Source organism: Salmo salar, chromosome 14 (genome assembly GCF_965601325.2).
Source record: "Salmo salar chromosome 14, fSalSal1, whole genome shotgun sequence".
In the NCBI taxonomy this organism is placed as follows: Eukaryota; Metazoa; Chordata; class Actinopteri; order Salmoniformes; family Salmonidae; genus Salmo; species Salmo salar.
In genome coordinates, this window is record NC_138304.1 from 108,830,023 (window position 1) to 108,857,238 (window position 27,216).

A 27,216-nucleotide genomic window follows, 5' to 3' on the forward strand; every position below is an offset into this window, starting at 1 on the left:
CTACAGGGAAGAGCACGAGGGACTTACCAACAGTAACTGCTGCCACCACGGGGGAGACAATGACTGATAAGGTCACGCCCCCCGCTATCACCAAGTTCCTCTTGTGTTTGGAGATGTCCTTTCCTTCATAGCGATTGTGAATCTGAGAGGAGAGGGAGGAGGAAGAGAAGGAGGAAGAGGAAAGAGATGGATGAAGAGACGAGAGGAGGAGGAAGAAGAGGGGGGAGGAGAGGATACGAGTTGGAGGAAGAGAAGGAAGAGGAAAGAGATGGATGAAGAGACGAGAGGAGGAGGGGAGAGGGGGGAGGAAAGGGATATAGAGGAGGAAGAAGAGGGGGGAGGAGAGGATACGAGTTGGAGGAAGAGAAGGAAGAGGAAAGAGATGGATGAAGAGATGAGAGGAGGAAAGGGATATAGAGGAGGAGGGGAGGAAAGGGATATAGAGGAGGAGGGGAGGAAAGGGATATAGAGGAGGAGGGGAGGAAAGGGATATAGAGGAGGAGGGGAGGAAAGGGATATAGAGGAGGAGGGGAGGAAAGGGATATAGAGGAGGAGGGGAGGAAAGGGATATAGAGGAGGAGGGGAGGAAAGGGATATAGAGGAGGAGGGGAGGGGAGGAAAGGGATATAGAGGAGGAGGGGAGGAAAGGGATATAGAGGAGGAGGGGAGGAAAGGGATATAGAGGAGGAAGAAGAGGGTACGTCAGTAACAGGGACGTCACAGACTAACACGGGGGGGATTACGGACTGCAGCAGCCCCCAGATAGATAAACCAAACCCATCCAACCCATCCCAGCCAAACCAACCCCAACCCAACCCCATCCAAACCCACCCCAATCCATCCAAACCCAACCCCATCCAAACCCACCCCAACCCATCCAAACCCAACCCATCCAAACCCAACCCATCCAAACCAACCCCAACCCATCCAAACCCAACCCATCCAAACCCACCCCAACCCATCCAAACCCAACCCATCCAAACCCAACCCATCCAAACCAACCCCAACCCAATCAAACCAACCCCAACCCAATCAAACCAACCCCATCCAAACCCAACCCATCCAAACCCAACCCATCCAAACCCAACCCATCCAAACCCATCCCATCCAAACCCAACCCAACCCATCCAAACCCAACCCAAACCAACCCCAACCCATCCAACCCAAAAGCCTCATTAAGGATGACCCTGATCTGAATGATAAACTAAGTTCCTACTTCCAACAACAGCTCAGCTAACGTTAGTGGCTCGTTATTCTATGTAATCATATGTTGCCAACATGTCATGCATCCATGTTTGTTGCAGGGTTCCGTTAGCTGGTAAATGCTGTTTTTGACAATAAATACAATGGCTGCCAGCCAAACTGTCAGATAAAGACATCCAATGCAAAACAGGTCGTTCACAAGTTATATTATACAAATATATTTTTAGGTTGTGTTTTATTACAGTTACAGTTACTTGTTCTTCTAAGCTAAATGTTTTCCCTTTTTTTAATGATATTCGTTTATGATTTATAGCAGAGATGAAGATGCAATGGGCAATGTTATGCTTTTCAATAAAATACTATATTCTATTAAGATGAATTACAATAACCCGAAATGTGATTGAGAACCGTGGCTGGATGCCCTAATGTTTTACCCAACCAATGCATATGGATGTCTGGTCAATTTCTCAAATGTCCGGTCAATTCAAAATCTTGCCGGTCACGTTGTCCAGCGCCAACCCTGGGATGGACCCCCATACCCTGGGATGGACCCCCATACCCTGGGATGGACCCCCATACCCTGGGATGGACCCCCATACCCTGGGATGGACCCCCATACCCTGGGATGGACCCCCATACCCTGGGATGGACCCCCATACCCTGGGATGGACCCCCATACACTGGGTCACTTTTCTTGGTTTGGTTTCAACCCCCCCGGAGTGCTCTACTGGTGCATGGTACACCACGTCAGCCATTACTCCCCCCATAGACAGTCTACTGCCATCTGACACCACCCCATTACTCCCCCCATACAGTCTGCTGCCATCTGACACCACCCCATTACTCCCACCATAGACAGTCTGCTGCCATCTGACACCACCCCATTACTCCCACCATAGACAGTCTAGTGCCGTCTGACACCACCCCATTACTCCCCCCATAGTCTGCTGCCATCTGACACCACCCCATTACTCCCACCATAGACAGTCTGCTGCCATCTGACACCACCCCATTACTCCCCCCATAGAGTCTACTCCCGTCTGACACCACCCCATTACTCCCACCATAGACAGTCTAGTGCCATCTGACACCACCCCATTACTCCCCCCATAGAGTCTACTCCCGTCTGACACCACCCCATTACTCCCCCCATAGAGTCTACTCCTGTCTGACACCACCCCATTACTCCCACCATAGAGTCTACTCCCGTCTGACACCACCCCATTACTCCCACCATAGACAGTCTGTTGCCATCTGACACCACCCCATTACTCCCCCCATAGAGTCTACTCCCGTCTGACACCACCCCATTACTCCCCCCATAGAGTCTACTCCTGTCTGACACCACCCCATTACTCCCACCATAGACAGTCTACTCCTGTCTGACACCACCCCATTACTCCCCCCATACAGTCTACTCCCGTCTGACACCACCCCATTACTCCCCCCATAGAGTCTACTCCCGTCTGACACCACCCCATTACTCCCACCATAGACAGTCTACTCCCGTCTGACACCACCCCATTACTCCCACCATAGACAGTCTAGTGCCGTCTGACACCACCCCATTACTCCCCCCATAGACAGTCTACTGCCATCTGACACCACCCCATTACTCCCACCATAGACAGTCTACTGCCGTCTGACACCACCCCATTACTCCCACCATAGACAGTCTAGTCCCGTCTGACACCACCCCATTACTCCCACCATAGACAGTCTACTGCCATCTGACACCACCCCATTACTCCCACCATAGACAGTCTAGTCCCGTCTGACACCACCCCATTACTCCCCCCATAGAGTCTACTCCCGTCTGACACCACCCCATTACTCCCACCATAGACAGTCTACTCCCGTCTGACACCACCCCATTACTCCCCCCATAGAGTCTACTCCTGTCTGACACCACCCCATTACTCCCACCATAGACAGTCTAGTGCCGTCTGACACCACCCCATTACTCCCCCCATAGAGTCTACTCCTGTCTGACACCACCCCATTACTCCCACCATAGACAGTCTAGTCCCGTCTGACACCACCCCACGTCATAGATTCTAGACCGAGTCTCAGAATCCTGGTGTAGAATAGTTTATCTAATCTGTGGTTCTAATTTCATCTCCTAAAATGGCAACAAAAAAAATAGAAAACAAAACCCAGATTTAGGCTGAGCAGACAGTAGAACCATCTGAAGCCTGATGTAGTTGGACAGTCACATGACCTTCCCAGAACTGGCCACTAGTTTGATAAGATATGCATGAAAGTTAAAATCCTTCACTGAAACAAAGTGGTCGCCCCGCCTCTGTTGTTTCGGTGAACAGCTGAGGGATAGGCCTGAAGAAATGTAACACAAAGTTTTAACCATGTTGAGGCTATACACAGTGTTTAATTACATTTACAATGTTTACATTGGAGAAAAACAAGCTTATGTTGGGATCTGGCGGTGGACAGTTGAACTACGCCCATGGGGCGTTTATAAGTTATATTCTTCAGAAAGTATTCACACCCCTTGACTTTTTCCCACATTGTGTTGTTTTACAGCCTGAATTCAAAATGGATTATAGCTAAAATGTCTTGAGTCAATAAGTATTCAACCCCTTTGTTATGACAAGCCTTAAGTTTAGGAGTATAAATGTGCTTAACAAGTCACATAAATTGCATGGACTCACTCTGTGTGCAATAATATTGTTTAACATGATTTTGAATGACTACCTCATCTCTGTACCCCCACACATACAATTATCTGTAAGGTCCCTCAGTCGAGCAGTGAATTTCAAATGGATTCAACCACAAAGACCAGGGAGGTTTTCCAATGTCTCGCAAAGGGCAACTATTGGTAGATGGGTAAAATAATAAAATCTGTCATTGAATATCCCTTTGAGCATGATGAAGTTATTAATTACACTTTGGATGGGGTATAAATACACTCAGTCACTATAAAGATACAGGCGTCCTTCCTAACTCAGCTGCCGGAGAGGAAGGAAACCGCTCAGGGATTTCACCATGAGGCCAATGGTGACTTTAAAACAGAGTTTAATGGCTGTGATAGGAGAAAACTGAGGATGGATTAATAACAGTTACGCCACAATATTAACCTAAATGACAGAGTGAAAAGAAGAAAGCCTGTACAGAATAAAAATATTCCAAAACATGAATCCTGTTTGCAACAACGCACTAAAGTCATACTGCAAAAAATGGGGCAAAGCAATAAATTGTGTCCTGAATACAAAGTGTTATGTTTGGGCCAAATCCAACACTGAAGGTGCATTGTCACTGAGTAGCACTCTCCATATTTCAAGCATAGTGGTGGCTGCATCATGTTATGGGTATGCTTGTCATTGTTAAGAAATGGGAAGTTAAGGATAAAAATATATGGAATAGAGCTAAGCACAGGCAAAATCCTAGAAGAAAACCTGGTTCAGTCTGCTTTCCAAAAGACACTGACAATAACCTAAAACACAAGGCCAAATATACACTGGAGTTGCTTACCAAGACGACATTGAATGTTCCTGAGTGGCCTAGTTACAGTTTTAACTTAAATCGGTTTAAAGAATTTAAAAAAAAGTGAGACGGATGTACAATCCAGGGGCCTCATTTATCAACCATGCATAAGCACAAATCTGTGTGTAAACCATGTGTGGGATCAATATCAACGTTTGCTTGAGAGTGTGCGTAACTTTACACAGTAATGACCATGCATATATATGCACAGTGCCAAGTAGTGGATTAAGGGAACTGCTTGTCAAGCATAGAATGGGGGAAATATGTTGAAAATGTTTGAAATTGTGAGTAATAATTGAATAATTTCATTGTATTTCCATTGTGAGTTAATGCAACACACAGCATCTTCACAGGCATAGATTTTTTTCACATCAGTGCATTTGTTAGAATAATAATCCATAAAAAGTACTTTGTTAAAAGATCATGGAAATCCAATGAGAGATGGCTGATCTTCCTCCGTCGGAAGATGAGGGACACGCTGCATTTCAGAGAGCACGTTTTTAGAGACATGTGGGATTAGTTTTTTTCAGAACAATATCGTTTCCCAAAACCAATCTTATAGGGTCTTTTGCTATCGACCCTCAGGTTTTCGGCAACGGGAGCTTGCCGACCGGCATCTCGATGAGCCAATGTTTTGAATGCAATCAATAACAGACCATTTCCATAGACCATCGCACAACAGGTTGAAGTCATGAGGGGTTTCTTTGCCATGTCATCATCAATGGGTTCCCAAACATGAACGGAGCAATAGACTGCACCCACATGGCTATAAAAGCACCATCCCAAAAGGAGTTCAACTATGTGAACAGAAAAGGCTTCCACTCTTAATGTGGTGGCCAGGTGGAACTACGTTGTAGCTTTGGCTGAATGTGGTGGAACTAGCTTTGGCTGAATGTGGTGGACCTACGTCGTAGCTTTGGCTGAATGTGGTGGACCTACGTCGTAGCTTTGGCTGAATGTGGTGGACCTACGTCGTAGCTTTGGCTGAATGTGGTGGACCTACGTCGTAGCTTTGGCTGAATGTGGTGGAACTACGTCGTAGCTTTGGCTGAATGTGGTGGAACTACGTTGTAGCTTTGTGCTACTATACTTCCGTTTCCCTCTGTTTTCAATGTGCTACTACACCTCCCTGTTTCCCTGTTTCCAATGTGCTACTACACCTCCCTGTTTCCCTCTGTTTTCAATGTGCTACTACACTTCCCTGTTTTCAATGTGCTACTACACTTCCCAGTTTCCCTCCGTTTTCAATGTGCTACTACACTTCCCTGTTTTCAATGTGCTACTACACTTCCCTGTTTTCAATGTGCTACTACACCTCCCTGTTTCCCTCTGTTTTCAATGTGCTACTACACTTCCCTGTTTCCCTGTTTCCAATGTGCTACTACACCTCCCTGTTTCCCTCCGTTTTCAATGTGCTACTACACTCCCAGTTTCCCTCTGTTTTCAATGTGCTACTACACTTCCCTGTTTCCCTCTGTTTTCAATGTGCTACTACACTTCCCTGTTTCCCTGTTTTCAATGTGCTACTACACTTCCCTGTTTCCCTGTTTCCAATGTGCTACTACACCTCCCTGTTTCCCTCTGTTTTCAATGTGCTACTACACTTCCCTGTTTTCAATGTGCTACTACACTTCCCTGTTTTCAATGTGCTACTACACTTCCCAGTTTCCCTCCGTTTTCAATGTGCTACTACACTTCCCAGTTTCCCTCCGTTTTCAATGTGCTACTACACTCCCAGTTTCCCTCCGTTTTCAATGTGCTACTACACTTCCCTGTTTCCCTCCGTTTTCAATGTGCTACTACACTTCCCTGTTTTCAATGTGCTACTACACTTCCCTGTTTCCCTCTGTTTTCAATGTGCTACTACACTTCCCTGTTTCCCTCTGTTTTCAATGTGCTACTACACTTCCCTGTTTTCAATGTGCTACTACACTTCCCAGTTTTCAATGTGCTACTACACCTCCCTGTTTCCCTCTGTTTTCAATGTGCTACTACACTTCCCTGTTTCCCTGTTTCCAATGTGCTACTACACTTCCCTGTTTCCCTGTTTTCAATGTGCTACTACACTTCCCTGTTTCCAATGTGCTACTACACTTCCCTGTTTCCCTGTTTTCAATGTGCTACTACACTTCCCTGTTTCCAATGTGCTACTACACTTCCCTGTTTCCCTGTTTTCAATGTGCTACTACACTTCCCTGTTTCCCTGTTTTCAATGTGCTACTACACTTCCCTGTTTCCCTCTGTTTTCAATGTGCTACTACACTTCCCTGTTTCCTTGTTTTCAATGTGCTACTAGTACAATCAGATTCCTTTAACTGTTTGTAGCTGTGTGTGTCAGTGGCTTATGAGGGTCATCTAAACACATTCCTAAAAAAAAAAAGTTCTAAACAAGTTCCTGTGTCCAAACTCACCTTCCTCCCCACGTAGACAGGGATGCCTATGATCATAGCGGGGATGGCGATGCCAGCGATCAGAGCGATGCCCACCGGAGCGCCCACCAGCGTGCCCAGCTGCCACAGGATCTTCTTCTTCCTGCTCCACGGTTTCTTACCCCAGAAGGTACATCCTGACGGGCTGAGAGAGAGGACATTACAACACCATCCTGACAGGCTGGGGGGGGGAGGACATTACAACACCATCCTGACAGGCTGGGGGGGGAGGACATTACAACACCATCCTGACAGGCTGGGGGGGGAGGACATTACAACACCATCCTGACAGGCTGAGAGAGAGGACATTACAACACCATCCTGACAGGCTGGGGGGGGGGGAGGACATTACAACACCATCCTGACGGGCTGAGAGAGAGGACATTACAACACCATCCTGACAGGCTGGGGGGGGGAGGACATTACAACACCATCCTGACAGGCTGGGGGGGAGGACATTACAACACCATCCTGACAGGCTGAGAGAGAGGACATTACAACACCATCCTGACAGGCTGAGAGAGAGGACATTACAACACCATCCTGACGGGCTGAGAGAGAGGACATTACAACACCATCCTGACAGGCTGGGGGGGGGAGGACATTACAACACCATCCTGACAGGCTGAGAGAGAGGACATTACAACACCATCCTGACGGGCTGAGAGAGAGGACATTACAACACCATCCTGACAGGCTGGGGGGGGAGGACATTACAACACCATCCTGACAGGCTGGGGGGGGAGGACATTACAACACCATCCTGACAGGCTGAGAGAGAGGACATTACAACACCATCCTGACGGGCTGAGAGAGAGGACATTACAACACCATCCTGACAGGCTGAGAGAGAGGACATTACAGGCTGGGGGGGGAGAGAGAGGACATTACAACACCATCCTGACAGGCTGGGGGGGGGGGGGGGGGGGGGGGAAGAGGACATTACAACACCATCCTGACAGGCTGGGGGGGGTGAGGACATTACAACACCATCCTGACAGGCTGGGGGGGGAGAGAGAGGACATTACAGGCTGGGGGGGGGGAGAGAGAGGACATTACAACACCATCCTGACAGGCTGGGCGGGGGGGGGGGGGGGGGGGGGGGGGGGAGAGGACATTACAACACCATCCTGACAGGCTGGGGGGGGGGGGGGGGGGGAGAGAGGACATTACAACACCATCCTGACAGGCTGGGGGGGGGGGGGGAAGAGGACATTACAACACCATCCTGACAGGCTGGGGGGGGAGAGAGAGGACATTACAACACCATCCTGACAGGCTGGGGGGGGGAGAGAGAGGACATTACAACACCATCCTGACAGGCTGGGGGGGGAGAGAGAGGACATTACAACACCATCCTGACAGGCTGGGGGGGGGAGAGAGAGGACATTACAACACCATCATGACAGGCTGGGGGGGGGGGGGGGGGGAGAGGACATTACAACACCATCCTGACAAGCTGGGGGGGGGGGGATTTGTTCATTTCCCTGTCAGGGCAGGTTAGAAAAGCAATGTGTTTAAACTAATCATATCCCTCAATGGAAAAAGCAATGTGTTATAGACATTTATATTAAAGAGCAGCTGCCTTTAATAAGCAAATCATCCCTAAACAGCCCATGCGGCATCAATATGAGTCAGAAAGTTATTCTAGTGTCAAAATTTACTACAAAGTGTAAATAGGATGATTTGTCAAAGTCTGTCTCGTCTAAAATGGAGTTTGGAACATCCTTGGGTCACACAATATGTAAAGGAGGGTTGGGTCCATTTGCCCACTAACATGGGGTGAACAGCTCTCTGTCCAATAGACAGACCCACCCATCTTTGTTTCCGGAAGACAACAGGTTGAGAAATACCGTTCATCAAACACCTTAGTTAGACGTCAAACTGCTCCACTAAAACATCCCACGAAAACTTCAGTTATCTTGGACTGATTCTGGGGATTCTGAGGAAGTAAAATAGACTGTTTCATGGGGACAATCATCATAAACCACACGCAGAATCAGGCAGCGAGGTACCACCCCTCTCCTCACCTCAGGCAGCGAGGTACCACCCCTCTCCTCACCTCAGGCAGCGAGGTACCACCCCTCTCCTCACCTCAGGCAGCGAGGTACCACCCCTCTCCTCACCTCAGGCAGCGAGGTACCACCCCTCTCCTCACCTCAGGCAGCGAGGTACCACCCCTCTCCTCACCTCAGGCAGCGAGGTACCACCCCTCTCCTCACCTCAGGCAGCGAGGTACCACCCCTCTCCTCACCTCAGACAGCGAGGTACCACCCCTCTCCTCACCTCAGACAGCGAGGTACCACGCCTCCTCACCTCAGGCAGCGAGGTACCACCCCTCTCCTCACCTCAGGCAGCGAGGTACCACCCCTCTCCTCACCTCAGGCAGCGAGGTACCACCCCTCTCCTCACCTCAGGCAGCGAGGTACCACCCCTCTCCTCACCTCAGGCAGCGAGGTACCACGCCTCCTCACCTCAGACAGCGAGGTACCACGCCTCCTCACCTCAGGCAGCGAGGTACCACCCCTCTCCTCACCTCAGACAGTGAGGTACCACCCCTCTCCTCACCTCAGGCAGCGAGGTACCACCCCTCTCCTCACCTCAGACAGTGAGGTACCACCCCTCTCCTCACCTCAGACAGCGAGGTACCACCCCTCTCCTCACCTCAGACAGCGAGGTACCACGCCTCCTCACCTCAGGCAGCGAGGTACCACGCCTCCTCACCTCAGACAGCGAGGTACCACCCCTCTCCTCACCTCAGGCAGCGAGGTACCACCCCTCTCCTCACCTCAGGCAGCGAGGTACCACCCCTCTCCTCACCTCAGGCAGCGAGGTACCACCCCTCTCCTCACCTCAGGCAGCGAGGTACCACCCCTCTCCTCACCTCAGGCAGCGAGGTACCACGCCTCCTCACCTCAGACAGCGAGGTACCACGCCTCCTCACCTCAGACAGTGAGGTACCACGCCTCCTCACCTCAGGCAGCGAGGTACCACCCCTCTCCTCACCTCAGACAGCGAGGTACCACCCCTCTCCTCACCTCAGACAGTGAGGTACCACGCCTCCTCACCTCAGGTAGTGCAGGTCAGAGATCTCCTTCATACAGAGCCAGCAGAACTCACAACCGCACACGGCACAGGTCATGTGGTTACAGCTGCCGTCGTTCATCTTGATGATGTAAGCAGCGCAGCGCGGACACGGCTTGATGTCGTCGGCTGTTGACGGCGAGAGAGAGAAGGAACGGACAGATCAGATTCACCCTCTGTGTGAACAGACAGACAGATCAGATTCATCCTCTGTGTGAACAGACAGACAGATCAGATTCATCCTCTGTGTGAACAGACAGACAGATCAGATTCATCCTCTGTGTGAACAGACGGACAGATCAGATTCATCCTCTGTGTGAACAGACGGACAGATCAGATTCATCCTCTGTGTGAACAGACGGACAGATCAGATTCATCCTCTGTGTGAACAGACGGACAGATCAGATTCATCCTCTGTGTGAACAGACGGACAGATCAGATTCATCCTCTGTGTGAACAGACGGACAGATCAGATTCATCCTCTGTGTGAACAGACAGACAGATCAGATTCATCCTCTGTGTGAACAGACGGACAGATCAGATTCACCCTCTGTGTGAACAGACAGACAGATCAGATTCATCCTCTGTGTGAACAGACAGACAGATCAGATTCATCCTCTGTGTGAACAGACAGACAGATCAGATTCATCCTCTGTGTGAACAGAGAGAGCTGTGAGGACAGACAGAGCCGTGACTGAGTTTACCTGCAGCACCACTCTCCTGGCTGTAGTTGAGAGACGAGGAACGGAAGGTGCGCAGCCTCAGGCTCTGGGCTCTCTGCTGCCGCGCTGCATCACACGTCTGGTTGGGGTGCCACAGCTGCTTACAGTGGTAGCAGAACTCTGTGCCACAACCCTCACGCCCACATGTGATCTTAGGACAGCTGGCACAGCCAAAGGCAATGACTGCATACCTGGGGAAAGGACAACAAAAACAAAAATGGATGCCATTAGTCCCAGAGGTTTCAGTTAGAATCAATACTGCAGGAGGACACCATGGGGGCAATGGGAGGGCTTTCTTTAGCGCATCGCACTCCAGCGACTCCTTGTGGCGGGCCGGGCTGACCTCGGTCGTCAGGTGAACTGTGTTTCCTCCGACACATTGGTGCAGCTGGCTTGGGGTTAAGCAAGCGGGTGGGGCAGCAGGGTAGCCTAGTGGTTAGAGCGTTGGACTAGAAACATAGAAATACAAAATGAACTGTAATGACTGACGATGAACTCTGCCTATTGCCGTAAGGTGTGTGTCTCTTACCCGCAGTCGGGGGCGGGGCACCAGCGGCAGTCTGGGTCGGCCACCAGCCATCGCCTCAACATGAACTCCTCGTACTTCTCCATGAGGGGCTGGTCTCCCAGGATGATGCGGATGTCGTGGGGGTTGAACCTCTCAGAGCACTCTGGACAGCTGATGTTGACGCGCGACTCACTGATCTCTATCCGTAAGTATTGGCGCAGGCAATCGGCACAGGAGCGGTGGTGGCAGGTCATGATGTCAGGGAAACGGTCTCTGGAGTGGCGGAGGAGACAGAGAGGACACTCCAGGAACTCGGAGGAGGAAGAGGCCGCAACAGGGGCTGAGAGAGTCGAGGTCTTGTCGCCATGACATATTTCTGAATGGATGCTCTCCACGCTGGCGATCCCGTCCACACCGACGCCCTGTAAGTCCTGTGATTTCCTCTTGTGGTCTCGGTCCCCACGGTGGCGCCGGCTGAACAGCGAGCGCAGGGAGAGGCGTCTCTTCTTGGGGGCCTTCCTGACGGAGGGGAGGCTGATGGAGGAGGCTGCTGAGTGGAGGTCCCTCTCAGACCCAGAACCTCCCCGATCCCCCCTCAGCTGCTGCAGGCTCATCTCCCCACCAGAGGAGGCTCCACCGCCACCAGGCAGGGGGGCATCGACAGGGAGGGAGGGGGATGGTGAGAGGGGCTGGGGGGACAGGGTGTTAAGGAGTAGGCGTAGGCTGTTAAGACATGGTGGTGGTCTCTGGTGGCGGCCTGGGCCAGCTCTCCAGGTCTGGTCTCGTATGGCCCACAGGGCTGGATCTGTTCTGGACACCACACTACCTGGAGGGAGAGAGGAAGTGGGTCAGTGACTGAACACAGAAACAGGGTCAGAGATAGACTGAACATTCGTGTAGGTCAAGGGAAGTGTGCTCACTGTTTCAGTTAGAGAAGATATTTCCTCATTTTGTACAGAAAACATGTGCAACACTAGTAAACTGTTTAGGATTTTTTCCAATGTCATAAGATACTATCTAATGTGTGTTCTGGGACATGGGCTAGTTAATGTCATGGAACTAAGTGGGTGCTGAAAAAGATATACAGGAAGGCATAGTGGAGCACTGAAACAAGAATTATACTACTTCCTGGTGAAACAAGATAATTATACTACTTCCTGGTGAAACAAGATAATTATACTACATCCTGCTGAAACAAGATGACACGTGTGCTGTGTCCAAAGAGCAAGTCAAGACACGGAACTACAGAACACGCCATTTGAGATGCAGAACACGCCATTTGAGATGCAGAACACGCCATTTGTGCTTTCTACTCCAGTACAAAACACACTTCCGACCAGAAAGTATGAAGCGCTAGCTACATGTTGAAATGGTTGGAATTTAAATCTCTACAAACCAAGAAGACGGACATCACAAATGGTTAGAAAATAGAGACCAATAGATTACTACAAAAGGAGCAAATCCTCAACGCCCTTTACCAGTCTGCAGCTGAAAACGTGCGTAAGTCTAGGACGAGGATACCAACAACCACTGAAGCATCTATTCTAACAGATCAACAGACACTATCCAGAGCCCGCTGAGAAAACTACAACCACGAAAGACTTCTGGGGAACACAACCAGAGACTAATGAACTATTATCCAGTAGACGGACCTGCAAACAGAGAGGGACAACAAAGGCATACACTCGCAAATATGGAAATGGACATTTATTTTTGAATGAGCGGCTGTTCATTTTCAAAGTAGCATTTCCATGAGTGTAGTTATCAACTGTATTACAGTGGGTCTACTCTGAGTTACCCCACCCCTTTCCTTTGTCTATCAAGCCATCATATCGGTTTCGTCCACTAGGGACTTATTATTTGTATCATGTCAGTAACCAATGTATGACCTACTGTGTGTGTTTGTAATTGTGTGATTGATTATTTAGTAAATAAATAATTAAGCCAATTTGTATATTGCTGTTTCATGATCTATGATAAGGTTTGTGCAGGTATCCAAGGGTTTGCGACATTCAGAATGAGACTGATGAGGTAATAATACATTAATAGAAGACTAATCGATAAGATCTGAAAATATCTGAAGAGTTAAATTCAGGAAATTGCAACTCCATAAACAACATTTTCCCGTGGTGCCCCGACTACCTAGTTAATTACTGTTCCGTGATTCGTTTAATCACGGAATCATTACACAGAATTGTTTTGATAATATAACAGTCTTCACATTTAATGACAGCAAAGGCTATGACAACACCGAGGTCCTCCGGCCCACCGAGGTCCTCCGGCCCACAGCGGTCCTCCGGCCCACAGCGGTCCTCCGGCCCACAGAGGTCCTCCGTACAGTACACTCATTGTGTATTATTCCATTATTTATCTTTTTCTCTCTGCATTGTTGGGAAAGGCCTGTAGTAAGGAAGCATTTCACTGCTAGTCTACATCTGTTTACCAAGCATGTGAGAAAATGTAACTTGATACTAAACTACAACAGCTGAACAATGTAGACACGAGAAACAGTTCTCTCCTGATTATGAGTTCTCTGCTGGCAGGCTTCAGTTTCAGGCATGAACAACACTGCAGAGAGGAGTATGTCAAGGAGAGAGTTCACTCCAGGGCCGTAACGGTGGCGTCGGGCCGCTCCAGGGCCGTAACGGTGGCGTCGGGCCGCTCCAGGGCCGTAACGGTGGCGTCGGGCCGCTCCAGGGCCGTAACGGTGGCGTCGGGCCACTCAGAGGACAAAGTGATATTCCTCCTCAACACCATTTCTGAGCCCCACTGAAAGGAAAGTAATGGAAGTAAGGGAGTGGGATGGAGAGAAAGGTCTTCAAGCCAAAGACAACATTACTTTTCTTCCCCAGTTTTAGATAGATGGGACTTCAGTTAGTTATTACAGTTGGTTGGACACACAGGTCTTGAAATGGATGCTGAAACTCTCTCAGAGATTACACAACCTAGTGAGAGGGGAGGAGACGTCTCTGAAGGGGGAGGAGACGTCTCTGAAAGGGGAGGAGACGTCTCTGAAAGGGGAGGAGACGTCTCTGAAAGGGGAGGAGACGTCTCTGAAAGGGGAGGAGACGTCTCTGAAAGGCAGGACATGTAAACCTAGTGTCACAAATCCTTAATTTGTTCACCTGAACACAACACTGACATCCGCACTGGGCAGGGGACTTGATAGATCAGATAGCAGAACTCAGTAAAATCCAGTATATAAACACTGTCTGTGTCCTGCTGTTGCCTAGTAGAGACCTGTGGTAACGGGACCACACACACACACACAGTAGAGACCTGTGGTGACGGGACCACACACACAGTAGAGACCTGTGGTGACGGGACCATTGTGGAGTAAGGACACACTGAATCATTTGTGAGCTTGATGCAGATCAAGTCTTGTTTAGACAACAGATTCTGGCGCAGCTCTTCTCCCACGCCCTCTCAACTTTCCTCAGAAACCCTTCTTCACAACCACAGCCTCTTCAGGTTAACCTCTGGTGTCCAGTGGCTACATTCGGAGTAGACATTTAGGCCTGGTAGTCCACCGATCAATTCTCAGCACGACAAATTACTTCTGAGTTGTCCCCTTTAAGGATCCCATAAACCATGCAATAAATCAAACCGCTGAAGGGATATGAAACATGTGCTATATGCTAGCTATATGTGTGCCCGCTATCTCTTGTTGATAATGCTACATGCTAGCTACAGCTGCCAGCTAGCTCCCCCTCATGTTGATAATGCTACAGCTGCCAGCTAGCTCCCCCTCGTGTTGATAATGCTACATGCTAGCTACATCTGCCAGCTAGCTCCCCCTCGTGTTGATAATGCTACATGCTAGCTACAGCTGCCAGCTAGCTCCCTCTCATGTTGATAATGCTACATGCTAGCTACATCTGCCAGCTAGCTCCCCCTCGTGTTGATAATGCTACATGCTAGCTACATCTGCCAGCTAGCTCCCCCTCATGTTGATAATGCTACATGCTAGCTACAGCTGCCAGCTAGCTCCCTCTCAATCACGCATGTTGCTAATGCTTCATGCTAGGTACATCTGCCAGCTTGATTCCTCTCAATCCCTCATGTTGATAATGCTACATGCTAGCTACAGCTGCCAGCTAGCTCCCTCTCAATCACACATGTTGATAATGCTTCATGCTAGCTACATCTGCCAGCTAGATTCCTCTCAATCCCTCATGTTGATAATGCTACATGCTAGCTACAGCTGCCAGCTAGCTCCCTCTCAATCACACATGTTGATAATGCTACATGCTAGCTACAGTGCCTTGAGAAAGCATTCACACCCCTTTGACTTCCACATTTTGTTGTGTTACTGCCTGAATTTAAAATGGATTCAAAGACATTAAATCACAAGCTTACACACAACACCCCATAATGTCAAAGTGGAACCTTGTTTTTTTTACAAAGGTTTACAAATTAATTAAAAATGAAAAGTTTAAATGTCTTGAGTCAATAAGTATTCAACCCCTTTGTTATGGCGAGTCTAAATAAGTTCAGGAGTAAAAATGTGCTTAACAAGTCACATAATTTGCATGGACTGTGTGAGAGTTGGATTACCTCATCTCTGTACCCCACACATACAATTATCTTTAAGGTCCCTAAATCGAGCAGTGAATTTCAAACACAGATTCAACCACAAAGACCAGGGAGGTTTTCCAATGCCTCACAGAGAAGGGCACCTATTGGTAGATGGGTACAAATTAAAAACAGACATTGAATATCCCTTTGAGCATGATGAAGTTATTAATTACACTTTGGATGGTGTATCAATACACTCAGTCACTACAAAGATACACGCGACCTTCCTAACTCAGTTACCAGAGGAGGAAACAGCTCAGGATTTTCACCATGAGGCCAATGGTGACTTTAAAACAGTTACAGAGTTTAATGGCTGTGGAAGGAGACAACTGAGGATGGATCAACAACATTGTAGTTACTCCACAATACTAACCTAAATGACAGAGTGAAAAGCCTGTACAGGATATAAATATTCCAAAACAAGCATCCTGTTTGTAAACAAGGCACTAAAAGTCATACTGCAAAAAAAAATGTAATTAACTTTTTGTCCTGAATACAAAGTGTTATGTTTGGGACAAATCCAACACGTCGCTGAGTACCACTCCATATTTTCAAGCATAGTTATGGGTATGCTTGTAATCATTAAGGACTGGGGCATTTCAGGATACAAACCTTAAGTGGAGTTAAGCACAGGCAAAATCCTAGAAGAAAAAACTGGTATCCTCTTTTCCAACCAGACACTGGGAGATGAATTCCCCTTTCAGCAGGACAATAACCTGTGACACCAGGCCAAATCTACAATAGAGTTACTAACTAAGAACACAGTGCTGTATATAGAGTTTTCTACTGTATTATTGACTGTATGGTTGTTTATTCCATGTGTAACTCTGTGTTGTTGTTTGTGTCGCACTGCTTTGCTTTATTTTGGCCAGGTCGCAATTGTAAATGAGAACTTGTTCTCAACTGGCCTACCTGGTTAAATAAAGGACTTGTTCTCAACTAGCCTAACCTGGTTAAATAAAGGACTTGTTCTCAACTAGCCTACCTGGTTAAATAAAGGACTTGTTCTCAACTAGCCTACCTGGTTAAATAAAGGACTTGTTCTCAACTAGCCTACCTGGTTAAATAAAGGACTTGTTCTCAACTAGCCTAACCTGGTTAAATAAAGGACTTGTTCTCAACTAGCCTACCTGGTTAAATAAAGGACTTGTTCTCAACTAGGCTACCTGGTTAAATAAAGGACTTGTTCTCAACTAGCCTACCTGGTTAAATAAAGGACTTGTTCTCAACTAGCCTACCTGGTTAAATAAAGGTGAAATAATATATATATATTTTTTTTAAACAGTGAATATTCCTGAGTGGCCGAGTTTGTTTGAAAATCTATGGCAAGACCTGAAAATGGTTGTCTAGCAATGATCAACAACCAATTTGACAGAGCTGAAGAATTTAGAGAATAATAGTAGGCAAATGTTGCCCAATCCAGGTGTGGACAGTTCTTAGAGACTTACCCAGAAACACTCACAGCTGGAATCTCTGCCAAAAGGTACTTCCTCAGGGGTGTGAATACTTATGTAAATTACATTTCTACATTTCATTTTTAATAAAATAGCAAACATTTCTAAAAACATGTTTTCACTTTGTTATATGGGGTATTGTGTGTAGCTGGGTGAGAAAACAATTTAATCCATTTTGAATTCAGGCTGTAACACAACAATGTGGAATAAGTCAAGGGGTGTGAATACTTTCTGAAATAACACTGCACACACCTCTCTGAAATAACACTGCACACACTCTCTCTCTGAAATAACACTGCACACACCTCTCTGAAATAACACTGCACACACCTCTCTGAAATAACACTGCACACACTCTCTCGAAATAACACTGCACACACTCTCTCTGAAATAACACTGTACACACTCTCTCTGAAATAACACTGCACACACTCTCTCTGAAATAACACTGCACACACTCTCTCTGAAATAACACTGTACACTCTCTCTGAAATAACACTGCACACACTCTCTCTGAAATAACACTGTACACACTCTCTCTGAAATAACACTGCACACACTCTCTGAAATAACACTGTACACTCTCTCTGAAATAACACTGCACACACTCTCTCTGAAATAACACTGCACACACTCTCTCTGAAATAACACTGCACACACTCTCTCTGAAATAACACTGTACTCTCTCAACACATTTGGTTTCCAAGAACAGCTCCTGTTACACACACACACACACACACACACACACACACACACACACACACACACACACACACACACACACTCACACACAGGCCACGACAGCTCCGACACACACACACACACACACACACACACACGATCTCACGTCCCCTCAAATCCCATTGGAGGAGAAGGTCAGAGGGGAGAGACCTCTGGCTTTCTCATCCAATGGGTTTTGAGAAGGAGACGATAGAGAGAACGCGCCTCCACACACACTCCTTCACGACACACTGCACGTCACATACTTTGTGAAAGGACTCACACTGGGCTTAGGGTGTCTGCAGAGGAACTGGGAAGTGTACAACCCCCTCAGCCATACACAGACAAACTCACCACAACCTGTGAGTGGAAACTACACTGGGAAAAAAAGATATAAAAAAATTAAAATCAAGATTTTTCAAAGTTACAGTTCAGGAAATCACTCAATTGAAATCAATTCATTGGACCCTAATCTATAAACTTCACATGACAGGGAATACAGACATGCATCTATTGGATCCAGATACTTTTGTAGTGTATGTGGACACCACTTCAAATTAGTGGGTTAGGCTATTTCAGCCACACCCGTTGCTGACAGGGGTATAAAAATCGAGCACACGGCCATGCAATGTCCATAGACAAACAATGGCAGTAGAATGGCCTCACTGAAGAGCTCAGTGACTTTCAATGTGGCAGCGTCATAGAATGCCACCTTTACAACAAAGTCAGTTCATCAAAATGTCTGCCCTGCTAGAGCTGCCCCCGGTCAACTGCTAGAGCTGTTATTGTGAAGTGGAAACGTCTAGGAGAACAATGGCTCAGCCGTGACGTTGCAGGCCACACAAGCTCATAGAACGGGACTGCAGAGTGCTGAAGCACATAAAAATGGTCTGTCCTCGATTGCAACACTCCACTACCGAGTTCCAAACGACCTCCGGAAGCAACGTCAGCAAAATAACCGTTAGTCGGGAGCTTCATGAAATGGGTTTGCCTGGCCAAGCAACCGCACACAAGCAGAAGATCACCATGAGTAATACCAAGTGTTGACTGGAGTGGTGTAAAGATGGCCGCCATTGGACTCTGGAGCAGTGGAAACGCGTTCTTTGGAGTGATGAATCACGCTTTCCCATCTGGCAGTCTGACATACAAATCTAGTTTTGGTGGATCCCAATGCATAGTGCCAACTGTAAAGTTTGGTGGAGGTGGAATAATGGTCTGGGGTTGTTTTTCACGGTTCGGGTTTGGCCCGTTAGTTCCAGTGAAGGGAAATCTGAACGCTACAGCATACAATGACATTCTAGACGATTCTGTGCATCCAACTTTGTTTTAACAGTTTGGGGAAGGCCATTTCCTGTTTCAGCATGACAATGCCCCTGTGCACAAAGCGAGGTCCACAGAGAAATGGTTTGTCGAGATCGGTGTGGAAGAATTTGACAGGTCTGCACAGAGCCCTGACCTCAACCTCATCGAACACCTTTGGGATGAATTGGAACGTCGACTGCGAGCCAGGACTAATCGCCCAACATCAGTGCCCGACCTCACTAATGCTCATGGCTGAATGGAAGCAAACAATGTTCCAACATCTAGTGGAAATCCTCCCCAGAAGAGTAGAGGCTGTTATAGAAGAAAAGTGGGGGACCAAGTCCATATTAATGCCCATGTCAGTAAGAGGAAAACACTGCATTAGGAAACCTTCGCTCTTCAGTTAACACAAACACCCTCTCTCAAACACAAAGCTCCCAACTTAAAACCAGGCACCAGACAGACAGACCAACCAGACAGACCAGATGTTGACCAACTGGCCGTCCCCAGGTGGTGAGGGTAGGCAACACATCTGCCACGCTAACCCTCAACATGGGGGCCCCTCGGGGGTGCAAACTTAGTCTCCTCCTGTACTGTGGTAGGCCTGATCACAGACAACGAGACAGCCTATAGGGAGGTCAGAGACCTGGCCGTGTGGTGCCAGGACAACAACCTCTCCCTCAACGTGATCAAGAAAAAGATGATTCTGGACTACATTTACATTTTAGTCATTTAGCAGACGCTCTTACCCAGACTTACAGTAGAGTGCATACATTTTATAACATTTTTAAATACTGGCCCCCCGTGGGAAACGAACCCACAACCCTGGCATTGCAAGTGCCATGCTTTATCAACTGAGCTACAGTGGGACTACAGGAAAAAGAGGACCGAGCACACCCCCATTCTCATTGACGGGGTTGCAGTGGAGCAGGTTGAGAGCTTCAGGTTCCTTGGTGTCCACATCACCAACAAACTAACATGGTTCAAACACACCATGACAGTTGTAAAGCGGGCACGACAAAACCTTTTCCCCCTCTGGAGACTGAAAAGATTTGGCATGGGTCTTCACATCCTCAAAAGGTTGTACAGCTGCACCATCGAGAGCATCCTGACTGGTTGCGTCACTGCCCGGTATGGCAAATGCTCGGCCTCCAACTGCAAGGCACTACAGAGGGTAGTGCGACTGGCCCAGTACATCACTGGGGCAAAGCTTCCTGCCATCCAGGTCCTCTATACCAGGCGGTGTCAGAGGAAGGCCCTACTAATTGTCAGACTCCAGACACCCTAGTCATAGACTGTTCTCCCTGCTACCACACAGCAAGCGGTACCGGAGCACCAAGTTTAGGTCCAAGAGGCTTCTAAACAGCTTCTACCCCCAAACCATAAGACTCCTAACATCTGAACATCTAATCAAATGGCTACCCAGACTATTTGCAACGCATGACTCCAACACCATCTTCAAGTTTGCAGACGACATGACAGTGGTAGGCCTGATCACTGACGACGATGAGACAGCTTATCGGGAGGTCAGAGACCTGGCAGTGTGGTGCCAGGACAACCGCTCCCTCAACGTCAGCAAGACAAAGGAGCTGATCATGGATTACAGGAAAAGGAAGGAACTTTAGCTTGAAATGAAACCACTGTCAAAATTAGAAATGTGTAATATCTGGGAAAAAGTATAGCGTTAGCTAACTTCAATCTTATCTGCAAATATCATGCATGGATGCCATGCCACGGTTGCCCTTAATTTGAAGATGTAATCCAGAGACAGGTGTTTTCTCCATCTCTGTAGCTATTATGCTCTAATTCCACTGATTTCAAAACTCAGTCCTTCAGAAAGTTGAGAGCAACACCACATTTAAAAAATGTGCATTTAATGTTCAAAGCATCCTGAATTCACCCAACCTGTGTTTATCAGTTTATTTTCCACCCTGGTCATGGGCCTTGTCAAAATAGGTAGAAATGCAGAAAATTAGCTTTAAAACAGCAATATTTTCCATCTAGAGCTTGTGCCGGGGGTAAGGAAATTCACATAGCAAATCAGAAGCGCGACCTGCTCTAGAAAGAGTCCTGGTGGTTCCAAACTTCTTCCATTTCAGAATGATGGAGGGCACTCTGTTCTTGGGGACCTTCAATGCTGCAGACATTTTTTAGTACCCTTCCCCAGATCTGCGCCTCGACACAATCCTGTCTAGGTCTACGGACAATTCCTTCGACCTCATGGCTTGGTTTTTGCTCTGACATGCACTGTCAACTGTGGGACCTTATATAGACAGGTGTGTGCCTTTCCAAATCATGTCCAATCAATTGAATTTACCACAGTTGGACTCCAATCAAGTTGTAGAAACATCTCAAGGATGATCAATGGAAACAAGATGCAGCTGAGCTCCATTTCAAGTCTCATAGCAAAAGGCCTGAATAGTTATGTAAATAAGGTATTTTGTTTTTAAACATTATCTACAATTTCCTAAAATGTGTTTTTGCTTCATTAGGGGGTATTGTATGTAGGTTGAGCATTTTTTTTAATCCATTTTAGAGTACGGCTGTAACGTAACAAAGTGGGAAAAGTCATGGGGTCTGAATACTTTCCGAAAATACTGAATTTGCAAAACATTAGGAACAGCTGCTCTTTCCATGAGACTGACCAGGTGAACTCAGGTTAAAGCTATGATCCCTTATTGATGTCACTTAAATCCACTTCAATCAGTGTAGATGAAGGGGAGAAAGGGTAAAGAAGGATATTTAAGCTATATCATACAATTGAGACATGTATTATGCATGTGTACTATTCAGAGGGTGATTGGGCAAGACAAAATATTTAAAATATGCACTATGCATTAATAGCTCTGCCATTTCCTGGTTGCTAAAATTCTAATAGTTTGTGACAAAACAAGCAAGTATAGTGTAGAGCATTGGTCACCAACCTTTTCTGATTAAAGACCAATATCGCAATCAAAAAGCAAGCCGAGATTTATCACTCAGATCAAAAAAAATGGCATTACTTAAATGTAATATTAACCTAACAACAGTTTTGTGGGAATGAGGTTTGGGCAGTAGGCCTAATACATTATCACAGCATTTTGACTACATGCCTGGCCTGAATACCATATTGTATTTCTATACTCCAGCTTTAGTAACAAAATAGATCAGTTCAGGGCCTGAAACTAACTTTTTGGTCCACCAGACACTCAGTTTTTTTCTTTTACCAGCAAACATTTTTATTCCTTAATTACACAAAACAAAAAGCTTGTTTTGTTTCTAAAACAATACATGTATTACTAGTAAGAAGGGATGTGGTATATTATTCCATTTTTTGTGACCTGAGTCTTATAACTAAAATATCATAGATGAGACAAAATGTTCAGCTGCCCCTTTAAGGGCTGGAGGTAACCATGGTAATGAGGGCACTCCAGCTGCTGGAGTCATCAGTCAGTGTGCCTGCCTGTGAGATATGAATCTGACTCGTGGCCGATGCAGCGTCGCTGAAGCAGCGTCGCTGAAGCATACACTCAAACTCAAAAACAACCGAGCTTGTGAACAAAACAGTGTAAACAGCCAAGAAACACAAAGGACAAAGTCTCACTTTAGTAGACGTTTTAAAGTAAATTAGCCCGACTTTTATGCCCATGTTTCAGGCAGTGCTGATGCTGGGTGAGGCAGGTAGCCTGGTGGTTAGAGCGTTGGACTAGTAACCGAAAGGTTGCAAGATCGAATCCCCGAGCTGACAAGGAAAATAAATCTGTCGTTCTGCCCCTGAACAAGGCAGTTAACCCACTGTTCCTAGGCCGTCATTGAAAATAAGAATTTGTTCTTAAGTGACTTGCCTAGTTAAATAAAAAGGTTAAAAGATATATATAAAAAAAAATGCACGAGGTGGGATATAGGCTATTGTAGGTCTTTGTGTGATGAAACACAGAATACAAAAACTTAGAAAAAAAAGCTACTGCTGAATTTATTTTTCTATAAAAAGGTGTTAATACTTGGCTTCTAACTTTTGTTTGTAAATATGAGTGAAATGCCACCCGCCACCATGCGGCTGGTGAAATAAACATTTTACCCACAAATCCCAAAATCTCCCCACATGTGGCGGGTGTTAATTTAATGCGCTAGATCAGTTGGTGTAGCCTTGTGAGGACAGCTGAGTATAAATTGAAATAATTTACAAATAATTGTATTTTATTGGACTGATGGTAGGCTACCTGCATCTGATGGTCATGTTGCCTTCAAGACAACTGGGAAGAATCACGACATTCAGTGATGTTATGGTCGGAAAGTCAGGTCTCTAGAAAGATGCCAGAGCTTGACTGAGTTGGATTTTTAAGATTATATTCAGAGTTCCCAGTTTTTGAACACCGCATCAGTCTCAGCGGAGGGTCAGTCTCTTGCAGGCCTTGTTCTCTCCTTTTCCTCCTGTGAGACTGACCACATGGGACACCGTCGTCTCCCTGATGGTGAAACTGGAGTGTCACCGCATCCGCTTCATGCAAAAACTCCTGTTGCTCCTGTGACCAGAGGAAGTGAAATACTCCTCCATATTCAAATAGATGAACTGCTAATAAATACTAAAAACACAGGGCTATTGATACACTTTGGCTACGCATTCACAAAGTACTTAGTTAAGGGTCTGATTACTTATGTAAATGTGAGTTTTTTTATTCGTAATAAATTAGCAAACTTTTTTTTAAAACCTGTTTTTGCTTTGTCATTATGGGGTATTGTGATGTCATTACGGGGTATTGTGATGTCATTATGGGGCATTGTGATGTCATTATGGGGTATTGTGACGTCATTATGGGGTATTGTGCGTAGATATGAGAAAAAAAATGATTTAATCAATTTTAGAATAAAGCTTGTAACATAACAAAGCAAAAAAAGTCAATGGGTCTGAATACTTTCCGAATGCAGTGTATATATATATAAAAACAAAATATCTAAATTAAAAATAGGGGCAACCCCCGCAGTCCCCCCTGACGACGACCCCCCCCCCCCCCCACACACACAGGGAGCGCCCACCAGAGTTTGGAACCACTGATTTAAAGCGCAATGTGTTCCCTCTCTCAATCACATTGCCATGATTGTCAGCTATGTAGCTGCTCTGGGGCTAGACGATATGGCCTAAGTCATACATTGGTTCTTCCTTTAAAAGTGGTGCCATACTGCAGCACAGCTTGCGGGCTGCCGCAAAATTCTATGGCATGTTATTTAAGTGTCAGCCATTGCTGCCATTAATGGTAGTTAGTGCTAGGTTGCCCACCAGGGGGCATCTTTGAGAAGCTAAGTTACTGAAAGCTCCAAGAGTCAAACGGAGCCTTGAATAGACTATATGGGATTGAGTTTTAGAAACATAGCTTAAATCATTTGAATATTAGGGTTTTTCTATTCCAAGAAAAACAAAAATGCGAGTATAGTGCAAATATAATCCTTACATTTCCACATAAAAATCTGATTGATTTATGAAGACCAGTCCCCGTGCTGTGTCATTCAGTGATATTTATTCCCATAGTAATTCATTATGGAGCCATCCAGATGTCAGAAAACATTTAGTGGGCTATGGAAGAGATGGGATAAGTGACATGCCTCACAAACATCCATTAATACTGTACATTTAAAGGCCCTAAAGTCAGCAAGAGTCTATTGTCCTGCTTCCAGCCCATCAAGGGCGGATGGGCTTCCAGCCCATCAAGGGCGGATGGGCTTCCAGCCCATCAAGGGCGGATGGGCTTCCAGCCCATCAAGGGCGGATGGGCTTCCAGCCCATCAAGGGCGGATGGGCTTCCAGCCCATCAAGGGCGGATGGGCTTCCAGCCCATCAAGGGCGGATGGGCTTCCAGCCCATCAAGGGCGGATGGGCTTCCAGCCCATCAAGGGCGGATGGGCTTCCAGCCCATCAAGGGCGGATGGGCTTCCAGCCCATCAAGGGCGGATGGGCTTCCAGCCCATCAAGGGCGGATGGGCTTCCAGCCCATCAAGGACGGATGGCTTCCAGCCCATCAACGACACATTGTTCGCAGAGTTCAAACACTTGTGAAAAACAAGTTTGAAACATGTTTTCAAAATGCCTCCAGCTGTACATAACTACTGTAAATAAAAAAAACCAGCATCTACAGTGGTACAAATATATTATTGAATTCAACTTAAAAAAAAAAAACATTTTAAAGATGTATATGTTTATAAGGCTACTGTTCAGTCTGACAACTAAACATAGCCTATAGTACATACTGTAGTAAACATGGTAAAGTACCTAATTCCTTACATAAGGGAGAGCAGGCCATGTCCAGACGTTCTCAGTGACCTCAAGTACTCATTAACTCTGTCTTTAATGCTTTTTCAGGTTGTATCAGTTACTAGTGAGACTCATGTATACTGTGATCGCTCATCTTTGTTGTTGTGAGTTGTAGGGGAAGGGGCTTGGGAGAAAGAGGTGAAGCAAGAGGTTTCATTCTCACCAAAAACTGTCTAAAATAAGCCCAATGCATTTCTATGCGCTTATTTTGAACCCAAGATGGTCGCTTGCCTTCCCTCCTTCGGGACAAGACTCCCACTGTTCGGGGGGAGACATGAGCCTCTTCTCACTATATTCAGATCTCTGCACATAAGGAGGGAAGGTGACGAAACCATAAAGACTTGAGAACAAGTAGACAAACGCTCATAATAAAACCTTGATAGTTGCGATACGGGCATTTGGAATATCGCACAACAGCATTAATTCGATATATTGCACCGGCTCTAAACTCTACTGATAGTCTCAGCGCGTCCTTCCTGGGATGATAATCTACTGTCGGCGAATACCAACCCCCCAAACACCTTTGTTCACCGTTCCACGGGAACAGATACTCTGCATATCATGATGTCCTAAATAATGGCCAAGTCTACCTAGCTCCCTGCTCGACTGAGTCGCTTGGGAGTAACAAACAAGTCCCCCAACACCTATCAGAAAGTGCTCAATGACCCTTCCTGCTTTCTGGGGATGTGCACCTCAATCCTGGGCCCCCCACCGCCGAGCCAGCCTCAACCCTGGGCCCCCCACCGCCGAGCCAGCCTCAACCCTGGGCCCCACACCGCCGAGCCAGCCTCAACCCTGGGCCCCACACCGCCGAGCCAGCCTCAGCCCTGGGCCCCACACCGCCGAGCCAGCCTCAACCCTGGGCCCCACACCGCCGAGCCAGCCTCAACCCTGGGCCCCACACCGCCGAGCCAGCCTCAACCCTGGGCCCCACACCGCCGAGCCAGCCTCAACCCTGGGCCCCACACCGCCGAGCCAGCCTCAACCCTGGGCCCCACACCACCGATACCCACAGGAATGGAAAGCAGTGAATGGCCGCATCGTCAAATCACCACCACAGTGGGTGAGTGCTACGGTCCCATGATTTCTCGAGTTTACCAGCTCCAAGATTAACTTTGACTGCCCAAAAATATCCAAGTCACTATACACGATCCCAGACTCTGCTTTCGGCACGCAAGCTGTTTTAATTAGTTCCCAGCTTCCAGTGCAAGAGAGGGGTAAATTCACTACCGAACTGCCCCCAGTAAAAACAAAAATAGCCTAAACCCAACAGTCAGAACATGTTACCTTTTTTTCAAACGGTCAATCACACTGGAGTAATCTGGGACCCACGAGCTAAGCCCAAGGGACTACGGGGGGGGGGGGAGACATGACTCCCTAAAAACTCTACATCTGCTGCATTGTGCCCGACTACAATGTTTTCAGGAGAGAC

General features: G+C 47.1%; 1 protein-coding gene across 41 annotated transcripts in view; it reads right to left on the reverse strand.

Annotated features, from left to right (window-relative positions):
* The window catches only part of rnf19a (ring finger protein 19A, RBR E3 ubiquitin protein ligase), a 48,896-nt gene that overhangs the window by 17,638 nt on the left and 4,042 nt on the right, over window positions 1-27,216 (reverse strand). For all 41 annotated transcript variants that reach the window (XR_014380472.1, XR_014380473.1, XR_014380471.1 and 38 more), the window contains exons 2-6: window positions 11,469-12,273; window positions 10,922-11,130; window positions 10,202-10,346; window positions 7,116-7,278; window positions 28-142 (exon numbers count right to left, since the gene is read on the reverse strand). Coding sequence is in view for 2 of the 41 variants with exons in the window: in XM_082961385.1 (XP_082817511.1) it covers window positions 28-142; window positions 7,116-7,278; window positions 10,202-10,346; window positions 10,922-11,130; window positions 11,469-12,061 (1,225 nt within the window). In the remaining 39 variants the exon portion in view is untranslated. The remainder of the gene's footprint in view (window positions 1-27; window positions 143-7,115; window positions 7,279-10,201; window positions 10,347-10,921; window positions 11,131-11,468; window positions 12,274-27,216) is intronic.